General features: G+C 44.0%; 1 protein-coding gene across 3 annotated transcripts in view; it reads right to left on the reverse strand.

Annotated features, from left to right (window-relative positions):
* LOC100170549 (uncharacterized loc100170549) overlaps positions 1-20945 on the reverse strand; it is a 78379-nt gene that overhangs the window by 14284 nt on the left and 43150 nt on the right. For all 3 annotated transcript variants that reach the window (XM_031899896.1, XM_012960666.3, NM_001130326.1), the window contains 12 exon segments: positions 18875-19027; positions 16936-17097; positions 14745-14866; positions 14053-14173; positions 11062-11254; positions 10741-10884; positions 9679-9910; positions 9411-9574; positions 7840-8064; positions 7195-7409; positions 5870-5966; positions 962-1340 (listed from right to left, as the gene is read on the reverse strand). In XM_031899896.1, the coding sequence (XP_031755756.1) occupies positions 962-1340; positions 5870-5966; positions 7195-7409; positions 7840-8064; positions 9411-9574; positions 9679-9910; positions 10741-10884; positions 11062-11254; positions 14053-14173; positions 14745-14866; positions 16936-17097; positions 18875-19027 (2207 nt within the window).

Here is a 20945-nt window from a genome sequence, read left to right on the forward strand (position 1 = left end):
AAGAAAATGGCTGATAATGAGGGACACCGTGATTGCTTGATATTTTGCTGTCTAATTAGGGCGAAAGTTCCTGGGTGTCTTTTGCCAACTGTCGAAAATGTACACATTGCCTTGCAAAATTATTCAGGCCATTGACCTTACCAAGCAGGCCCAGAGAATGATGCCACCACTATATGTCACTGTAGGCATGGTGTTTCTTTTAAGGTGTGGGCAGTGTTACATTTGAACCACATATATTGTTTTGAACATTGACTAGGAAATCTTTATCTTGTTCTTATCTGGCCCTATCACAATTGGATACTTTTTGCTGCACTACACATTGTACATTTCGAGTAATGGCTTCTTTATGCCTCTCATACAGGTCAGTGTAATGTAAAACTCTTGATAGAGTGGATCCATACCAGGGATGGATGGTGGCGGCATCCTCCTTTGAGGCTGTTGTGACTGCCATTATTATTATTATTATTATTATTAACATTTATTTATAAAGCGCCAACATAATTTACTGCAAAGCAATTTAATAATATAGGTGCTCTTCTTGCAAATGCTTGTAAATTTCATGTAAAAACAATTGCTTGTTGGCACCGCCAAGTATTAAGTATAGGGTTTCTGTACCCAATAAAGAGGCTCAATAGCAATGGCAACGCTACTGTGTATTAACACTGCATGATTCAGCGGCACAGCGCTAGGCCTTTATACATGGGTATAGTTACACCTGGTACTATGGTTGCTCTTTGTGAAGTGTGCCAGAGTTGTTTGCTTGAGACACTGCCTTCAGAATTAGCTTCTTAGTTTAGCATTAATAGAAGTTTGGGACTATAATGTAATTTAATGTTGTCCCAGTTGAGTCCAGTGAAACCCACTCAAACATAACCAGAGTGCTATAAGCAGGTCGTCTAAAGCAATGCAGCTATGAAATGTTGATGTGATAGAATGGTTAGTAAAAGAGAATGGGACTTGCCTTATTTTGTTAACTAGTTTGGTCATTTGCTCCAACATTCGCATTCCGTCAGCAACTCCATCTTTAATGAGCTCTTCAATGGTCCTCAGCTTGTTATCCAACTCTTTAATCTGACTGTGACTGATCTCTGGGGCTACTGCTCCCTCCTGGAAGTCTAACAGTTTCTGTTGGACGCCCTGGAGTCGATCCCGGAGCTGAGAGATGATCATGTCCCATTGGGCGAAACACTCGTGGCAGGGCAGGCACCGGGGATAATTGTTCTGGAAGCCCCTGGCGCACTGATCACATCTCTGTCCCGTGAAACCTTTCCGACAGAAACACTTTCCGGTGAGGGGGTCGCACTGCGCCGTTTCTGACCCGTATGCATCGCAGTCACATACTATGAAGAACGACATGCAAGGAATTAGAATTGCACCAGTGATGAGTGAATTTTTTTTGTCAGGCATGGATTTGTGGCAAAATTTAGCGAAAAAATAGCCAATAACTTATGTATTGGGATTAGGGATGAACCAAATCCACTTTTTTGACCCGGACGGATTCCGCCGAATACTGAACCAAATCTTAATTAGCATATGCTAATTAGGACCGGGAAGGGTTAAAAAATTACGTGTGCGCCGAAAATGTTTACCCCCTTACTAGTGATGAGCGAATCTGTCCCGTTTCGCTTCACCGAAAAATTCGCAAATCTTTCAGAAGATTTGCGAATCAGCGAAAAATTCGCGAAACGGTGAAAATGTTGCGCGTCAAAAAAAATTGTCGCCTATTGTTTTGTCGCCCGCGGCTATTGTTTTGTCATCCGCAGCTATTGTTTTGTCACCCGCGGCTATTGTTTTGCCACCCGCGGCTATTGTTTTGTCATCCGCAGCTATTGTTTTGTCACCCGCGGCTATTGTTTTGCCACCCGCGGCTATTGTTTTGCCACCTGCGGCTATTGTTTTGTCGTCCGCAGCTATTGTTTTGTCACCCGCGGCTATTGTTTTGCCACCCGCGGCTATTGTTTTGTCGTCCGCAGCTATTGTTTTGTCACCCGCGGCTATTGTTTTGTAGTCCGCGGCTATTGTTTTGCCACCCGCGGCTATTGTTTTGCCACCCGCGGCTATTGTTTTGTCGTCCGCAGCTATTGTTTTGTCACCCGCGGCTATTGTTTTGTAGTCTGCGGCTATTGTTTTGCCACCCGCGGCTATTGTTTTGCCACCCGCGGCTATTGTTTTGTCGTCCGCAGCTATTGTTTTGTCACCCGCGGCTATTGTTTTGTAGTCCGCGGCTATTGTTTTGCCACCCGCGGATATTCTTTTGTCCCCGCGACAATTTTTGAACGTGCGTCGAATTTTTCCGCGGCAAATTTTTTAATCCGCTTTTTGGGAAACAATCCGCCAATGGTGAAACACGGAAATTCGCAGCGAATCCATGCCTACCCCTAACATTTAACCCTTCTGAGTGCTAATTAGCATATGCTAATTTATGCTAATTAGGATTCGGATTCGGTCCATCCACGGCCGTGGATTCGGCCGAAACTGAACCCTGACAAAAATCCTGCCCGAATACCAAACTGAATCCTGGATTCGGTGCATCCCTAATTTGGATTGAAAAAAAAAGTTGCATGTGTAAAAAGCGCTGCATAAGTAAGAAAAAATTGTTGCCTAAAAAGTTACGCTGTAGGAGTGAGAAAAAACGCCCATTGCCTTTACATAGTTACATAGTTACATAGTTACATAGTTACATAGGGTTGAAAAAAGACCATTGTCCATCAAGTTCAACCCATCCGAGTAAACCCAGCACACAACCTATACTAACCAATCTATACACTCACATACATAAACTATATATATACAACCAGTAATACTAACTGTAGATATTAGTATCACAATAGCCTTGGATATTCTGCTTGTTCAAAAACTCATCCAGGCCCCTCTTAAAGGCATTAACAGAGTCTGCCATTACCACATCACTAGGAAGGGCATTCCACAACCTCACTGCCCTCACCGTGAGGAACCCCCTACGCTGCTTCAAATGGAAGCTCTGTTCCTCTAATCTATAGGGGTGACCTCTGGTGCGCTGATTGTTTTTATGGGAAAAAAGAACATCCCCCAACTGCCTATAATCCCCTCTAATGTACTTGTACAGAGTAATCATGTCCCCTCGCAAGCGCCTCTTTTCCAGAGAAAACAACCCCAACCTCGACAGTCTCACCTCATAGCTTAAATCTTCCATCCCCTTTACCAGTTTAGTTGCACGTCTCTGCACTCTCTCCAGCTCATTAATATCCTTCTTAAGGACTGGAGCCCAAAACTGCACTGCATACTCAAGGTGAGGCCTTACCAGGGACCTATAAAGGGGCAAAATTATGTTCTCATCCCTTGAGTCAATGCCCTTTTTTATACAAGACAGCACTTTATTTGCTTTAGTAGCCACAGAATGACACTGCCTGGAATTAGACAACTTGTGATCTACAAAAACCCCTAGATCCTTCTCCATTAAGGATCCCCCCAACACACTACCATTCAGTAGATAGTTTGCGTTTATATTATTCCTACCAAAGTGCATAACTTTGCACTTATCAACATTGAACCTCATTTTCCAGTTTGCTGCCCAGTTTTCCAATTTTGTCAAATCGCTCTGCAAAGCGGCAGCATCCTGCATGGAACTTATAGTTTTGCACAATTTAGTGTCATCAGCAAAAATAGAAACAGTACTCTCTATGCCCACCTCCAGGTCATTAATAAACAAGTTAAAAAGCAAAGGACCAAGGACTGACCCCTGCGGTACCCACTAACCACACTGGCCCAATTAGAAAATGTTCCATTTACCACCACTCTTTGTACTCTATCCTTCAGCCAGTTTTCTATCCAATTACAAATATTATGTTCTAGGCCAATATTCCTCAATTTGATCATTAACCTTCTGTGAGGTACTGTATCAAACGCTTTAGCAAAATCTAAGTAGATGACATCAACTGCCATTCCAGCATCAAGGTTCCTACTCACCTACTCATAAAAGGCAACTAAATTAGTCTGGCAAGATCTGTTACGCATAAAACCATGCTGGCACAAACTAATAGTATTGTGAACTGCAATGTATTCAACTATCCTATCCCTTATTACCCCTTCCAGAAGCTTTCCTACTACTGATGTCAGACTAACAGGCCTATAGTTTTCAGGCTGAGAACGAGATCCCTTTTTAAATAACGGCACCACATTAGCAATCCGCCAGTCTCTCGGCACCATGCCAAACCTCAACGAATCCTGAAAAATTAAGTGAAGAGGCTTGGCAATCACAGCGCTCAGCTCATTTAATACCCTGGGATGAATCCCATCCGGTCCTGGACCTTTGTTTACCTTTACATGTTCAAGTCTCTTTTGAATTTCCTCCTGAGTGACCCATGCGCCAGTAGCTAAATTACTAGCACTGGGTATATTAAAAGGGAAGCCTTCATTATCTGGCTCGTCAGATGTATAGACAGATGAAAAATAAGAGTTCAAAATTTCAGCTTTTTCCCCGTTCTCATCAACCAACGTACCCCCCCGTGATAATAAAGTTCCCACCCCTTCTTGCTTCATTTTTTTACTATTCACATAATTAAAAAATAATTTTGGATTCTTTTTACTCCTAGCTGCAATATCCCTTTCCATCTCTATTTTAGCTTGCCTGATAGCTTTTTTGCATGCTTTATTTGCTTCCTTGTACCTGATGAAAGTTTCCGCTGTCCCAGCTAACTTGAATGCTTTAAAAGCACGTTTTTTATTACCAACCTCGACCTTAACTCTTTTATTCAGCCATAAGGGTTTTGCTTTGCGATGCCTCTCCTTGCTTACAAGGGGAATATACTGTTGTGTATACCTACAAAGCAATGTTTTAAAGATGTTCCATTTTCCTTCTGTGTCTAACCCCATGAAAAGCCTTTCCCAGTTGACACATTGCAGAGATGCCCTTAAACTGGCAAAGTCTGCCTTTAATGCATTTGGAGTGAGAAAAAAAGTTGCACGCGTAAAAAAATTGTCGCCTATTGACCAATCAGAGTTTGGCAAATTTTCCCGCAGTTTCACAAATCATTCAGCAAAGCAAAATTAGACAGATTCGCTCATCACTACATATGAGGCTACACAGCAGCAGAAGAAACTCCTATAGCAACCCCATAGCAACCAATCAGCAGCTACCTTTTATGGCTCTACTGCAATGAAACTACTGAGAGCAAACAGCTGATTTGTAGCTTTGGGTTGCTATAGGTTACTAGACTGGTACAATGCTATTGAAGAAGCCTTGCTTTGCTACATGGCTCCTATTCCTGCTACATCCGATATTAGAATGAACGGATCCATGCAAAGGGGGATGCTGACCCAAATAAAACATCATGCCAAAGCAAAGTCAGACCATTTACAATAATATTTATATGTGTCTACTGCAGGGGTGGGCAAACTACGGCCCGCGGGCCACATCCGGCCCGTTGGCCTTTTTAATCCGGCCCGCCGACTCCGGGTCCTTTAAATAATTTCTGGGCCCTGATTGGTTGCGCTTCGTGCGTGCTGTATACGTAGGGGGCGCAACCATAAAATAGGATGCAGCGGGGAGCCGGGGAACAGACGCAGCCAAACAATGGAGGGAGCTGCAGGTCGGGGAAATGGAGGATGCTGGGGGGAGCTGGTGGGAGGACGTTGGCCCGGCCTGGCCCGCCTGTGAGTCAATGTGGCCCCCGAGCCAAAAACTTTGCCCACCCCTGGTCTACTGCAATGTTTATTTCCGGTTCTGCTTGTCCTGACTAACTCTTTAAGTCCTACCATGTATCAGCAGTTTCACTAACAATTCACTAACTAATATGAACGAAACAGGCAGTCAGAACAAGCAGCGCAGGGAATAAAAATGGACTTAAATACTGAAAATGATCTTCCAGCCCCTCCTGTAACAGGATATTACCTTCACATTTAATTTGGGGGTCACCCCAGTAATTCTCTTGGCAGTGTGAGCAGACTCTCCCCCCAAAGCCGGGCTGGCAGTGACATTGTCCTGTGAACTAGACAAAAGGAAAGGGAGTTAATGGGTCAGAGATAAGGGCAGCAGAACCAACAAGCTGATCATTAGACTAAAGGCGCAGATAATATATGGGAGACATTAACACATATGGGGGAAATAGAACATAAATATATTGGACTGTAACATTAAGACGTGCGGGAGTAAAAGACAGAACCTCGTTCATTAAAGGAAACTATACCCCCAAACAATGTAGGTCTCTATAAAAATATATTGTATAATTGTACAAATATATTGTACTAACCAACTTTTGTTAGTAGTATGTGCTATTGGGTAATCCTAAATAGAAAACTCCCATTTTAAGAATTAAGGGATCATAGGATTCACAGTGCACACAAACAAGCCAAGGCACACATACATGCTAGGCCCCATCAGCCAATGAATGGGCAGAGTTCTGCCTTTTCTGTATTCCTCTGAACTGTCCACACTCCTCTCTTGGCCAATAAGTGATATATTGCCTCCCTTAGTTTGTCACTTCTATGGCTTCCCCAGGCAGCTAAAGGCAAAACTGACCCTTTAACTGGGATAATGAGTTGGGAACCATGGAAAAGCCAAGAGCAGACTAATTATATCTTCCTACAGTTCTTTACATACAGATACACAGTAAACCATAAAGAAAATACATGTAAGCACTTAGGGTGCTTTTCTAAGCACATTTATAATTAGTTTTAGAACTATTTAACTATAATGAATTTTGTGACAACAGCGCCACCTGCTGGTAAGTTCCTGTAACCGTACAGTCGGAGAAATAGGATAGAGATATAATCACAAAAGGGAGAGCTGTTCTGATGTTGCTCTACTCAGGATCACAAGCCTTTTCCCAGCTTTTTCCTATCTTTTTTCTAGGTTTCCTCAGCAGGGTGGGAGTGGGTGGCTGGTACTGCTCGCTAGAGTCCCTTTCTGTGGGTTCAGGCATATGCCAGAGGGGCTGCTGTAAGATGCCATAGACACTCACTATTTATTGGTCTGGGGGGGCTGTTTGGGGCTCTGTGTACTTGAAATGCCAGAGGGGCTGCTGTAAGATGCCATAGTCACTCACTATTTATTGGGCTGGGGGGCTGTTTGGGCCTCTGTGTACTTGGAATGCCAGGGACTATTTTGAGTCCCAGTTCAGACCTGGTGCACAGAGAGCCATGGAACCAGCCACAATAAATAAACATAGAGAGTGCTGATACATTCCTAGAATGGGGAATATTTTAAGCCAGACTCACCACATTGCAGTCCTGTCGGAGGGAGTGGGCCGGGTCACAGGTGCAGGGTTCGCAGCCGAGGTCCCCCCCAAAGTTCCAGAAGTTAGAGGCACACTGATCGCAACTCTTGCCCAGCACATTGGCTCTGCAGGGGCAATGCCCAGTCACCCGGTCACAATAGCAGACGTCTCTGGTGCAGTGGGACTGCAGGGTGCCTTGCTCATTGCATGTACATCCTATTGTAAAGAGATGAATTAGTGAGACCTGCAGGAAGTGCAAAAATTGCATCCAAATGATATTAAACCCCAGTGTTTTTTCCCATGTATTCATTAAAAAGAAAATTATGAATCCTGAACCAATAAACACCTCAGAATGTCACAGCCACTCCCCCACATGACAAAACACGCCCCCCACATGTCATGATCCCACCCCTATTTGTTACTGCTCTGCCCCCAAGTTATTAAGCCTGGTAAATGTAATTGCAATTGAAAGTATTAGTGGAAATCAGCGGCTCTCCAGCCAAGACTCCAATTCCCACAATGCTTTGTGCACTATGTCTATGATTCTGACTACTGATAGAATGTATCAATGTAACTACATGTAACTGTCAGTCATAGACATAGGCGAGTCCCCTGAATGCTGGTATAAGTGAAATCCATCACTCACGGCGGCAGTTTCGTTGCATGGCGCTGCCATAGAAACCAGCTTTGCACTCTTCGCAGTGAGCTCCATCTGTGTTGTAGAGGCACTTCATGCACATCCCGCTATGAGAGTCACATGACTCAGGGTCAGTGGGGTCAATGTTGTTGTTGCACTGACACGGCCGGCACTCCCCGCCTTCCTGTTCAGGGTTCCCAAAGTAACCAGGGGAGCAGCGGTCACAGCGAGTCCCTATGGAGTGTAAGAGTCCAGATCATGTATCCAGAACAGACTCCCAGACCCAAGTGTATAAGTCACTCCCATACAGTACAATAATTCATATTGTATTCCATATATTTTCTATCTATATACTGTATGTAGGCGGTGCCATATAATCTCTATGTAGGCGGTGCCATATATTCTTTATGTAGGCGGTGTCATATATTCTTTATGTAGGCGGTGTCATATATTCTTTATGTAGGCGGTGTCATATATTCTTTATGTAGGTCGTGCCATATATTCTTTATGTAGGCGGTGCCATATATTCTTTATGTAGGCGGTGCCATATATTCTTTATGTAGGCGGTGCCATATATTCTCTATGTAGGCGGTGCCATATATTCTTTATGTAGGCGGTGCCATATATTCTTTATGTAGGCGGTGCCATATATTCTTTATGTAGGCGGTGCCATATAATCTCTATGTAGGCGGTGCCATATATTCTTTATGTAGGCGGTGCCATATAATCTCTATGTAGGCGGTGCCATATATTCTTTATGTAGGCTGTGCCATATAATCTCTATGTAGGCGGTGCCATATATTCTTTATGTAGGCGGTGCCATATAATCTCTATGTAGGCGGTGCCATATATTCTTTATGTAGGCGGTGCCATATAATCTCTATGTAGGCGGAGCCATATATTCTTTATGTAGGCGGTGCCATATAATCTCTATGTAGGCGGTGCCATATATTCTTTATGTAGGCGGTGCCATATATTCTTTATGTAGGCGGTGCCATATATTCTTTATGTAGGCGGTGCCATATATTCTTTATGTAGGCGGTGCCATATATTCTTTATGTAGGCGGTGCCATATATTCTTTATGTAGGCGGTGCCATATATTCTTTATGTAGGCGGTGCCATATAATCTCTATGTAGGCGGTGCCATATATTCTTTATGTAGGCGGTGCCATATATTCTTTATGTAGGCGGTGCCATATATTCTTTATGTAGGCGGTGCCATATATTCTTTATGTAGGCGGTGCCATATATTCTTTATGTAGGCGGTGCCATATATTCTTTATGTAGGCGGTGCCATATATTCTTTATGTAGGCGGTGCCATATATTCTTTATGTAGGCGGTGCCATATAGTCTCTATGTAGGCGGTGTCATATATTCTTTATGTAGGCGGTGTCATATATTCTCTATGTAGGCGGTGCCATATATTCTTTATGTAGACACTCAGTCTACTCTCACCTGTATATCCAGGCGCACAGTGACACTCAGTCTGCTCTCACCTGTATATCCAGGCGCACAGTGACACTCAGTCTGCTCTCACCTGTATATCCAGGCGCACAGTGACACTCAGTCTGCTCTCACCTGTATATCCAGGCGCACAGAGGCACACAATTTGGTGGGAATCCTTGTCAGCATAGCAGGAGCTGCCATGGTAATTGCGACTGCCAGGATACCCCGGGCAAGGACATGGCCGGCATTGTTGACCAGAGCCCAGTATGGGGTCCCCATAATATCCATCCAAACACCTGAAATTAAAGTTGAGGCTTAGTAGAGCCCAAGTACGTCTGCAAATGGCACCAAGTTAGTCACTTGTTTTGCTCTAACCAATTAAACACCAGTAACAACTTACTTCTCACAGTGGCGCCCGGTAGTGGAATCTCTGCATCTGATGCAGGCCCCAGTCTTGGAGTCACACTCATCAGAATGGCCATTACATACGCACGGCCTACAGTGAGGGTAGCCCCACTGGCCTGGCAAGCACTGGTCACACTGTCTGCCGGCAACATTGCTCTGACACGGGCACTGCCCTGTAAAGGGATTGCATAACCTGGAGGTGGAACCTTGAGGGTGGCAGTCACATTCTGTGGGGGGAAAGAGACACATTCAGGAGATCAGTCTCACTTATACCACATGTAGATACTAGATCCAGGGACTGGTCCGATTGCCATCCTGGAGTCAGGAAGGAATTTTTTCCCCTCTGCGGCAAATTAGAGAGGCTTCAGGTGGGGTTTTTTGCCTTCCTCTGGATCAACTAGTAGTTAGGCAGGTTATATATAGGCATTATGGTTGAACGTGATGGACGTACGTCTTTTTTCAACCTAACTTACTATGTTACTATGTTACTATCTGCAGGAAGTTTTCCTCCTTCCAACTTCATATTATGAACCCAAGTTGCTTGTACGAGACTTGTCTGCTCTTGTCTTGTTCCTGCTTCTCCCATCACCCCCAGCAAGACTGAAACAATGATGGGACATAGTAAAACTGGTGGGGTAGATTTGCAGCTGGTCTCTGCAAAAAATCTGAATGTAATCCCTAATAGATCATGGATTGGCTGATTTGGGAGAGACAACCCTAATTCACAGATCCCAAAAGAGGAATATTTCTAAAAGTTGGAGAAGGTCTTGCGGAGAATGTGGATTCCCATGGTGGATTAAGGGGTGTACAAATTTCATGACCTTCCTGGTATACTGGGACATCTGCCCAACCCAACCTAAAGGCCACCTCTCTCTGGGAAGCATTATCCCTTCTGGGTCTGCTAAGCTGAACTGTCCTGTTGAAGAGCACATTCTGGTTGGCTGTGACTAGTCCATTCCAGTTGGAGATCCACACTGCCATGCAGCCTGATAGCTGGAGCAGCTTGAAATGATCATGTTGTTATTTAGAGGTCAATACAAAATCAGTCTCTACTTACTGCTGCATCCATATGGGCCAAATCCATAGGTCCCTGGAGCGCACTGGTCACAGCGCTGGCCAATCACATTAGGCTTACACTTGCACTGTCCTCCTATCTTGTCACAGACAGCACTAAGGGAACCCTGCAGGTCACACAGGCAGGCTGCAAAATAAATGCATATACAGTGTAAAGTGCAACTTATATACATATACAGGTTACACTGAGCTAAACATCAAGGGAAGTAACCACTGGATAATATTCCTCCAATGGCATGCACTCTTATTTATATACAGTTATTTATTTGAGGGTCCCCTAAATACAAATGAATGAGTAACTCACGCAGAGCTCCATCGTGGATGATGGCAGAGATGCTGCAGAGAAGCTTGATGCACATTTCTGCCAGGTCAGGCATGGTGGCCATCTTGAAGGAATCCAGGCACATGTATCGTTCCATCTCTTCCCGATGATGCACTGACACAGGGTCATTTCCATGGAAGCCGGGGAGCTCATAGATCTTGGGCAGAAGGACCAGCTGTGGGGCAACAAGGGGGTAAATATGAGAAGTAGGATTTAACCAAATGACTTGTATCTGCCTTGAGGATGAGTAGAGAGTTATCTCTTGCTCTCAGTCCCATCAGAAACTTTCTCTAGTGCCCTTTATAAGTAGAAGCGTTAGGTGGGAATGTCTGTAGAGTCAGCATAGATTCTTATTGTGTAGAAAAGTGATCCCCAACCAGTGGCTCGGGGGCAACATGTTGCTCCCCAACCCCTTGGGTGTTGCTCTCAGTGCCCCCAAACCAGGGAGTTATTTTTGAATTCCTGACTTGGGGGCAAGTTTTGGTTGAATAAAAACAAGATTTCCTACCAAATAAAGCCCCCTGTAAGCTGATAGGGTGCATAGATGCCCCTAATAGCCAATCACAGCCCGTATTTGGCTCCTCCACGAACCTTTATGGTGCTTGTGTTGCTCCCCAAGTCTTTTTACATCTGACTGTGGCTCACGAGTAAGAAAGGTTGGGGATCCCTGGTCTAGAACATAAAAGTGAATCTGAGACACAAGGATTCCCTGCCCTATAAAATATATAATATAATGTGATTGGGACTGTAGCCCAAAGAGAGATCCCATGTAGCTCTCATATGTATCTTTGTAAGCATTTGCTACAAATCTACCTTCCTCTATCCCATGGAAAAAAAGATCTAATTAAATCTCCACAAAGAACACTGAGAAATATCTTATAGTTATCTGCACTGAGAAAATATCTATCAGTTATCTGCCTATCTGGCTTTGCAGGATCGGCAGAGTATTTAGTATTTTCCATAGATCACAGACATTACCAGGCACATTTATTTTATGGCACAGAGTCAGCCAGCGGGCATTCTGCTTATAGGGGAAAATCTCTTTATCTTTCTCTTTGAGTTTATTCAAGTGGAAAATATGATATTGTTTCCTTGCCCTTTGATCGTGTGAATCAGATCCCATTGAGTTGAGTCCAGCCTTCTCACATTCCATCTTTAGATAATAACGTGCAAGTGAGATCCCCCCCAGAGACTTACCATCTAGAATAAATGAATTTGGCTCACAGCAGATGAGGAGTTTGATATCAGAGGCAGCCTTTTAGGCCTTAAGGGTTATTATAAGCTAAAATTCTAAGCAAATGAACAGCTACCTATAGCTTAATGTCTCTGTAAAGGCAGGCCCGGATTTGTGGAGAGGCCAAAGTCCCGGGGCCTAGGGCGGCAGAAGTTTAGGGGCGGCATGCCGCCATGCCGCAAGAAAATTTTTAAATTTGGCTCCCATACAGAGCAGTCGGGACCTCTCCCCACTGGAGTTTAAAGGAGTGCATGCGCACGCATGGCTGAGGTAGGGGGGGGGCGTGCGTTTGCGCATGCGCACGGGGGGGACACCAACAGGGGCGGCCTCGGGGCGCCCAGAAGAGAAATCCGGCCCTGTGTAAAGGCTATGCCAAACGTAGGTTATTGGTTGTATTAATGTCCCAGTATTACTCCACCTTTGACTGTTTCCAAGGAGATTATAACACAACAGGGGGCGGTGATGATATAGTCTGAGACAATGGCAGATAAGGCAAAGCTAAAAACGCAACTTATTTCAAGCCAGTATGTAAAAATAAAAACCCTTTCTTGTCTTTACTTCAGTTTGCTATCACTCTGCATGCCACCATGTTGGATAGAAATATCCCCTGTGCCCACTGGGCAACCACACGTGCACTATAGATCTGTTTGTTTACAATACTGTACATTTGCCTGCTTACACAGTGGGCACACAGAGATACTTGGGTAACTGAATCCAACATGGTGGCATGATGTTCTGCATGACGTTACTCCAGAACATTCTGATTTTTATGGAAAACAAGCACTGGCCCAGGTCACGCTCTTAGGGATTTGACTCCACGAAGGTTTTAACTTTTCCTTTAATGCAGTCATGCCAAGGGAAACCTTGGCATGTGTTGGACTCGGCATAAATTCAGGGCTGCTCTCAACAGTCATAGAGCCCCATATGGCCACCTAGCCACCCAATTGTGTCCACTATCTGCTCCAAACCCCAACCATTATTCACACCCAGGGGCCCTGCACCCCCCAAGGCGCCTCCTCCGGCCACGTCCCCCGCAGGGCACCCCTAACCCCCCCCCGCAGGGGCCCCTGTCCGACGTCCTCCCTGAATGCATATGTGAAACGCATCAGGGGAGGACATTGGAGGCCAGAGGAAGCAGCAACAGGTTCAGGTCTGGGCCGCTGGGGCCCACCGGGTATTTTCCCGGTGTCCCGGCAGCCCAGTCCGACCCGTGACAAGTAGCTGCTACTAAGTAGCTCCATATAATTCAGTCCCCAATTTGTAAATCAGCCATGTAGTACAATAAGTCTAATTGGTAAGATTTTGCTAACTTTCCAGTTTTACTTATTCATAAAACATAATTTTTGTCTGAAACATTGTATTCCAATGAGGGGCACACCAAATCCGGGGGTAACTCCGAGCTCTCTTTGTAGGATTCAGATAAACCAAATGGGAACCCACATGTCATGTGCTCTACAGCTCTGGACAATCCAAGGCAACAATTTTTCTTCACAATTGATACAATTGTCTTATTTTTCTTAGATTTTAACATAAAATTAGGGTTCAAATTTTGTTCGGGATTTGACTGACCTTTCTATCTTTGGCAGTTTATAAATAAGAAGCTTAATGCCACAATATGCTAGTAGCCAACCATAACAAATAACTGAGGCCCTTTCCGTGTGAGAAGACAATGTCATTTCAGCAGTAAAAGTATTGTTTTTTTGGAAATGCAGAATTGGGAAGACAGAGAGCGCCATTACCGAGTCAATGAGTATGAAGGCGGCGGGGTGGCGGTTGGCAGCTCCCCAGCGCTGGAATCGGATGCTGATTTCATACTGGTTGTTGCTTTCAAAGCAGAAGGGTTTCGGGAGGACCAAGTACCTGGATATGGAAGAGACGTTGCTTGGATATCAAGTTGTGCCAGAGAGAACATAAACAATACTAAATATTAAGCAACAATGTGCATCGCAACAGGATAAACAAGACCCTGGAGGAACTCAATATTAGTAATCAACTGGATCCCTTTCTCAAACAGTCATTAAAAAATACTCTACTGGCTTCACCCTCCAGTCCACAGGACCTCGTAAAGCAGTGCTGTCCAACTTATTACATGTAGCGGGCCGATTACTTCTCATATACTTATATATACTGTAGGTTCTAATAAAATGATGATGTCATACAGTAAAGTCTATGGAGTCTTTGAACAAACTGGAGGCCATAAAAGTCCTTTAGAGAGGCCATATCTGGCCCACAGCCTTGTCCTAAAGCATCTGGGCTCCAGTATCGCTGCACAGACTGTAGCTAGTTTTCTCCCTCCATAGCCACCCACTAATATCTCATTGTATTACCCAATGGTTGCAGTGTTGGTGGGACAGTCCTAAATCATTGGTGGGGGGTTTCCATTGGATCAGGTATGTGTTTTTGTTCAAGATCTCTGCTATGGCAACCTTACCTCTCTGTATGTGGCAGCTTTTCCTTGTACATCTGCTCAGAGGGCAATACGTTGCCACAACGTGGGCTCATGGGTAATATCCGTGATGTCACACTGACAGTCGCTTCCCAGTCCTCGGCAGACTTCATGTAAAAAAAAAAGAAAAGTGCAGATTTTTTTTAAGAAGGTCATTTGTAAAATTTAGCGAGTCTGATGCTTCAGACCTGATAACTGTCGGCCATTAAAGGCTTTTCTTGAGCCCCATAATGTTTCTATGTTTACACATTTACATTCATTTTGTAATAGGATTTGCGAACCCTTCAAATTACTGGTTAATATCTTGATGTGAGGAATGTTAGGTGCATACGGGTCAGATGGGCCCCTGGCCTTCCCGCTGGAGCCAACACAAAGGCCTAGTGATTATATCATCACAGACAGAAGTCATTACCTTCCAAGTTCAAGTTTAAGGTCACAGAGACTGACAACATCTAATTCTACCTATTTAACATTTGCACCGTGCATTAGGGGCCTGAAAAGCAACCCGTGCATATCTGTCTGGTTAGATTAGCGGCTGGTTGCTCAGCTCTAATCTTCTGCTGTCACGCACTGCTCACAGTTGAAAGGCAGATTAATGCTAAAACCAACAGACGTGGGTATGGATATAGTCATAGATATCCACAATGAACCTTGGGAAATAGAAAATGGTGAGTCCCATTTGCAGATCTTTACATCCTGAACATGAAGTTGTATTCTATTGAATATTAGCATTTATTAATACAGGTATGGGATCCCTTATCTGGAAACCCGTTATCCAGAATTCCCCGAAAGCCCGTCTCCCATAGACTTCATTTTAATGAAATTATTCAGAATTTTAAAACTGGCAGAACAGCCCTATTGGGTTTATTTAATGGTTAAATGATTCCCTTTTCTCTGTAATAATAAAACAGTACTTGTACTTGATCCCAACTAAGATATAATTACCCCTTATTGGGGGCAGAACAGCCCTATTGGGTTTATTTAATGGTTAAATGATTCCCTTTTCTCTGTAATAATAAAACAGTACTTGTACTTGATCCCAACTAAGATATAATTACCCCTTATTGGGGGCAGAACAGTCCTATTGGGTTTATTTAATGGTTAAATGATTCCCTTTTCTCTGTAATAATAAAACAGTACCTGTACTTGATCCCAACTAAGATATAATTACCCCTTTTTTGGGGGCAGAACAGCCCTATTGGGTTTATTTAATGGTTAAATGATTCCCTTTTCTCTGTAATAATAAAACAGTACCTGTACTTGATCCCAACTAAGATATAATTACCCCTTATTGGGGGCAGAACAGCCCTATTGGGTTTATTTAATGGTTAAATGATTCCCTTTTCTCTGTAATAATAAACCAGTACCTGTACTTGATCCCAACTAAGATATAATTACCCCTTATTGGGGGCAGAACAGCCCTATTGGGTTTATTTCATGGTTAAATGATTCCCTTTTCTCTGTAATAATAAAACAGTACCTGTACTTGATCCCAACTAAGATATAATTACCCCTTTTTTGGGGGCAGAACAGCCCTATTGGGTTTATTTAATGGTTAAATGATTCCCTTTTCTCTGTAATAATAAAACAGTACCTGTACTTGATCCCAACTAAGATATAATTACCCCTTATTGGGGGCAGAACAGCCCTATTGGGTTTATTTAATGGTTAAATGATTCCCATTTCTCTGTAATAATAAAACAGTACCTGTACTTGATCCCAACTAAGATATAATTACCCCTTATTGGGGGCAGAACAGCCCTATTGGGTTTATTTAATGTTTTATTGAGTTTTTAGCAGACTTAAGGTATGGAGATCCAAATTATGGAAAGATCCCTTATCTGGAATATCCTTGGTCCCGAGCATTCTGGATAATGGGTCCTATACCTGTACAAGATCACACAATATTGGGTCAGATAGTTCATCCCATGAAAACTCAAGAGAATTTTATCGGGAGATGTAGAACCGAATTAGAAGATAACATTTTTTTAGCAGTGAATTGAATCTGGCCCATTATGATACAAGATAGATATAGATTAAGGCAAAACATTAGTGTGTGTAGTGGGGCCAGTGACATCTTCATACACAAATAAAAAAGATAGTGTATATATCCATTGGATTTTGCTCAAAACTCATTTCCTAATTCTAATAGATTTTATTTACAAATAGCGAATACCTCTGGCTCATAACGGATCATGATGTCATAATCCATTGGATAAGGGACGTTGTCAATCTGGAACAAGAGACCAGCTCCATCTCGGACTCGAACGAATCCTTGACCTGTCCAGGTGACCATGTGACCTGAGTTGTGCTCCCGTCGGATTACCTCTGTGTCTGGCTACAAGAAAGAAACGAGACAGTTTCCAGATGAATGGAGATGATTCGCCCCATACATGCCGAGAGTTGTCCCATATTGTTCATGCCCAACGTGCAGCGTATAGACAGGTAATTAGCTCAGATCGGGTGTGTCTGGTACCTTTAGGGGAGAGAAACTTTCCATTCATATCATAAACAGTGCAGGGAAAAAAAGTAATCTCTAAGGTCTGGCTGGGTCTAAAAAGGTCTAAAATGTTACATCTCGGACAGATTTTGGTCAGCATTAATTTCAGTTGATTAGTCTATGGGGAAGCCATAAAAAATGAAATTGCTAATAATTCAAAGGGTCTTCTTCTAAAATTCTAACATTGATCCATGCTATCTTTTCTTACAGGTAATGAGGAAACCAATTAAGTTGCCTGTTTGAAAAGTGCCACATTCCCCTAGCCACTCCCCCTTGTAACACTCCCTTTATACTGCTAGACCACACCCTTTCAGACTTTTTGTAATATTATAAACACAGTAGGAGCCAAGTGTGGAACCAATGAGAAAGCAAATTGTGGCCAGATGATCCCAAGGTTGGCTTCTAGAGTCGGCATCTTGTGTATCCCATCCTACCAGTAGCCTTGGGCCTCACCACCTTCACCTTTCCTATAATTACAATAGCCAGGAAAATAACATAGGGAGATGGGATATTCTGACAGATCCTCCTGTTCTGATTTGAGTATATCTAGGAAATAAGTGTTATTATCTTTGCTGTATTGTCTGAGACAGGCTTTCAGCCATAGGTGCAATTGCACTGCAGGCCAAACATTATAGGAATACACCAAAATAATGAATTCTTTTCATATCCTAATTTGCTTAATAACAGTTGCCACTAATTATCCTAAATGATCTAATCAGTAGAGCAGTGACATCACTTGGGGCAGGGAAATGGGCGGGGCTGGACGTCTACTCAAAAGGGGAGTGATGGCCGCAGAGAGGTTTTGTGAAGGTAGGGATCTATTACTGTCCTTACAAATTTGCTGGCAAATAAATTGCCGGTATATTTGTAACACCTGCCTGAGCTGGCAATTTGCCGGCTAGGCTGGTCAAATACTGGCTTAAAGGAGAAGGAAAGGCTAATAAAGAGTTAATCTCAAGCTGTAGGCATACCTTCAGTTCTCTCAATAGTGCCCTTAAGTCTCCCCATATTTCTCCTGTTCAGATGATCAGAAGCCAAACAGGAAGAAAAAAAACGCTGAGCTGTGTAAAGAAAGTTCCCATAATGCCTCACTCCTGCACAGACACCCAGACCAAGTGAACATGCTCAATTAGTTAGACTATGAGTCAGCTTCCTGCTGATTGGCTCAGATCCACATTCCTAAGGAGGGGAGTGAGTTCTTAGCATTCTTGAGGGAGGGGGGAGCAGGAGAGGGGAGAGAGCTGCGTGTCTCTGGCAGAGGAAAACAGACACAAAAAATCTTTTCACAGAGGACTCAGTGCAGCGTTTCTGTGAGTGCTTATGGCTGTATGTACATAGGCCTTTCTGACAAAACTTACTTAGTTTTTACCTTTCCTTCTCCTTTAATGGCAACTCTATGTCCAGACTATTCAGTTACCGTGACAACAAGATACCTTACTGGGTTGAGCCCCAGCGTTTCATCCAAATCCAAACCATGCAAAGGCTCATGGGAACTGGATACTTATTCACTGTATCACTGATATATATTCTCAGGGTTCACTGACAGTGTTTTTTTCCCCTCTTTTTTTGGACATTAGACTCCTCTCATGTAATCCCAGCACCCTAGCCAGTTCACCTTCTGCTGGAGTTGGCGCGCACGCCGTTGGGAAGCCCTCTGCTGCAGGACACGGGCGGTTCTCCTCTGTCGTCTCAACCTCACTTTCTTGCCATTCTGGATACCATTGAAATACTCCAAGCAATCTGTCTGAGCTTCAGGTTTGGGGGAACCCTGCAATGGAACATGATATATTACTGCATAACCTGGTTTTTGAATTGATTGCATTTCTTTGCTTGGGAAGTATAATTCCAATGCACACAATCAATGTATTCACATAATAATAGTGTTGGTTCACAATAAGCATATTCTTTGCAAAGGGACAGGTCCATACACCCCACTCCGTCAGCTCTCTTTATGCCTCGCTTATCCATGTTGTTAAAATGAACCCATAGAACAGTTCTTACTAGAATTTATTATCGTTGTTGGGCTAAAACAGTGGCAATGACTAGTAAATTCTACCAGCTGATTGGTTGCTATTGGTTACTGCACCTGGGCTAACTTAGTGCCTTTTATTACATAATCCCCTTAGGGTTTACTAGGCCTACAATACTAATGCAGTTCTAAAGCATGGGGAAAATCATCATACACCAACACAGACCTCTTGCAAACGCCAGACTTGTCAGCATAACAAATAAGACATATATCAAGCAACAGTTGCCTTCAGCGCCAGCCTGTAATTAGCACCCATGTCGGGCGTCCCAGCTGTGTTTTTGTTAGTATTGCAAACTATTTAGATAAGAGAAAAATCCAAAAGTGTTTTTAAGAAGCAGTATAATCTGGAATATAGTCAGACACAGCTGTCCTTAAGGGGAGTCGTAGAAAGGGTGTCAACCCTAGGCCCATACTGTATCACTGTGTAATGTTTTAGTTGCAAGAAATAGTGTCAGAAAGTTGAATAATATGCATCATATTAAATCTTGGTGGGGATATCTCTGGGAAGGGACTGGGGCTGTGGGATAGCAGGTATAGTAGGGAGAGATGGTGCCTATAGTAGCAGTGGGGGATAATAGCCTCTGGGAAGGGACTGGGACTGTGGGATAGCAGGTATAGTAGGGAGAGATGGTGCCTATAGTAGCAGTGGGGGGATAATAGCCTCTGGGAAGGGGGGGGCTGTGGGATAGCAGGTATAGTAGGGAGAGATGGTGCCTATAGTAGCAGTGGGGGATAATAGCCTCTGGGAAGGGGGGGGCTGTGGGATAGCAGGTATAGTAGGGAGAGATGGTGCCTATAGTAGCAGTGGGGGATAATAGCCTCTGGGAAGGGACTGGGGCTGTGGGATAGCAGGTATAGTAGGGAGAGATGGTGCCTATAGTAGCAGGGGGGGGGATAATAGCCTCTGGGAAGGGACTGGGGCTATGGGATAGCAGGTATAGTAGGGAGAGATGGTGCCTATAGTAGCAGTGGGATAATAGCCTCTGGGAAGGGACTGGGGCTGTGGGATAGCAGGTATAGTAGGGAGAGATGGTGCCTATAGTAGCAGTGGGGGGATAATAGCCTCTGGGAAGGGACTGGGGCTGTGGGATAGCAGGTATAGTAGGGAGAGATGGTGCCTATAGTAGCAGTGGGGGGATAATAGCCTCTGGGAAGGGACTGTGGCTGTGGGATAGCAGGTATAGTAGGGAGAAATGGTGCCTATAGTAGCAGTGGGGGGATAATAGCCTCTGGGAAGGGACTGGGGCTGTGGGATAGCAGGTATAGTAGGGAGAGATGGTGCCTATAGTAGCAGTGGGATAATAGCCTCTGGGAAGGGACTGGGGCTGTGGGATAGCAGGTATAGTAGGGAGAGATTGTGCCTATAGTAGCAGTGGGGGGATAATAGCCTCTGGGAAGGGACTGGGGCTGTGGGATAGCAGGTATAGTAGGGAGAGATGGTGCCTATAGTAGCAGTGGGGGGATAATAGCCTCTGGGAAGGGACTGTGGCTGTGGGATAGCAGGTTTAGTAGGGAGAGATGGTGCCTATAGTAGCAGTGGGGGGATAATAGCCTCTGGGAAGGGACTGTGGCTGTGGGATAGCAGGTATAGTAGGGAGAGATGGTGCCTATAGTAGCAGTGGGGGGATAATAGCCTCTGGGAAGGGACTGGGGCTGT

The sequence above is a fragment of the Xenopus tropicalis genome, chromosome 4 (genome assembly GCF_000004195.4).
Source record: "Xenopus tropicalis strain Nigerian chromosome 4, UCB_Xtro_10.0, whole genome shotgun sequence".
Taxonomy (NCBI): Eukaryota; Metazoa; Chordata; class Amphibia; order Anura; family Pipidae; genus Xenopus; species Xenopus tropicalis.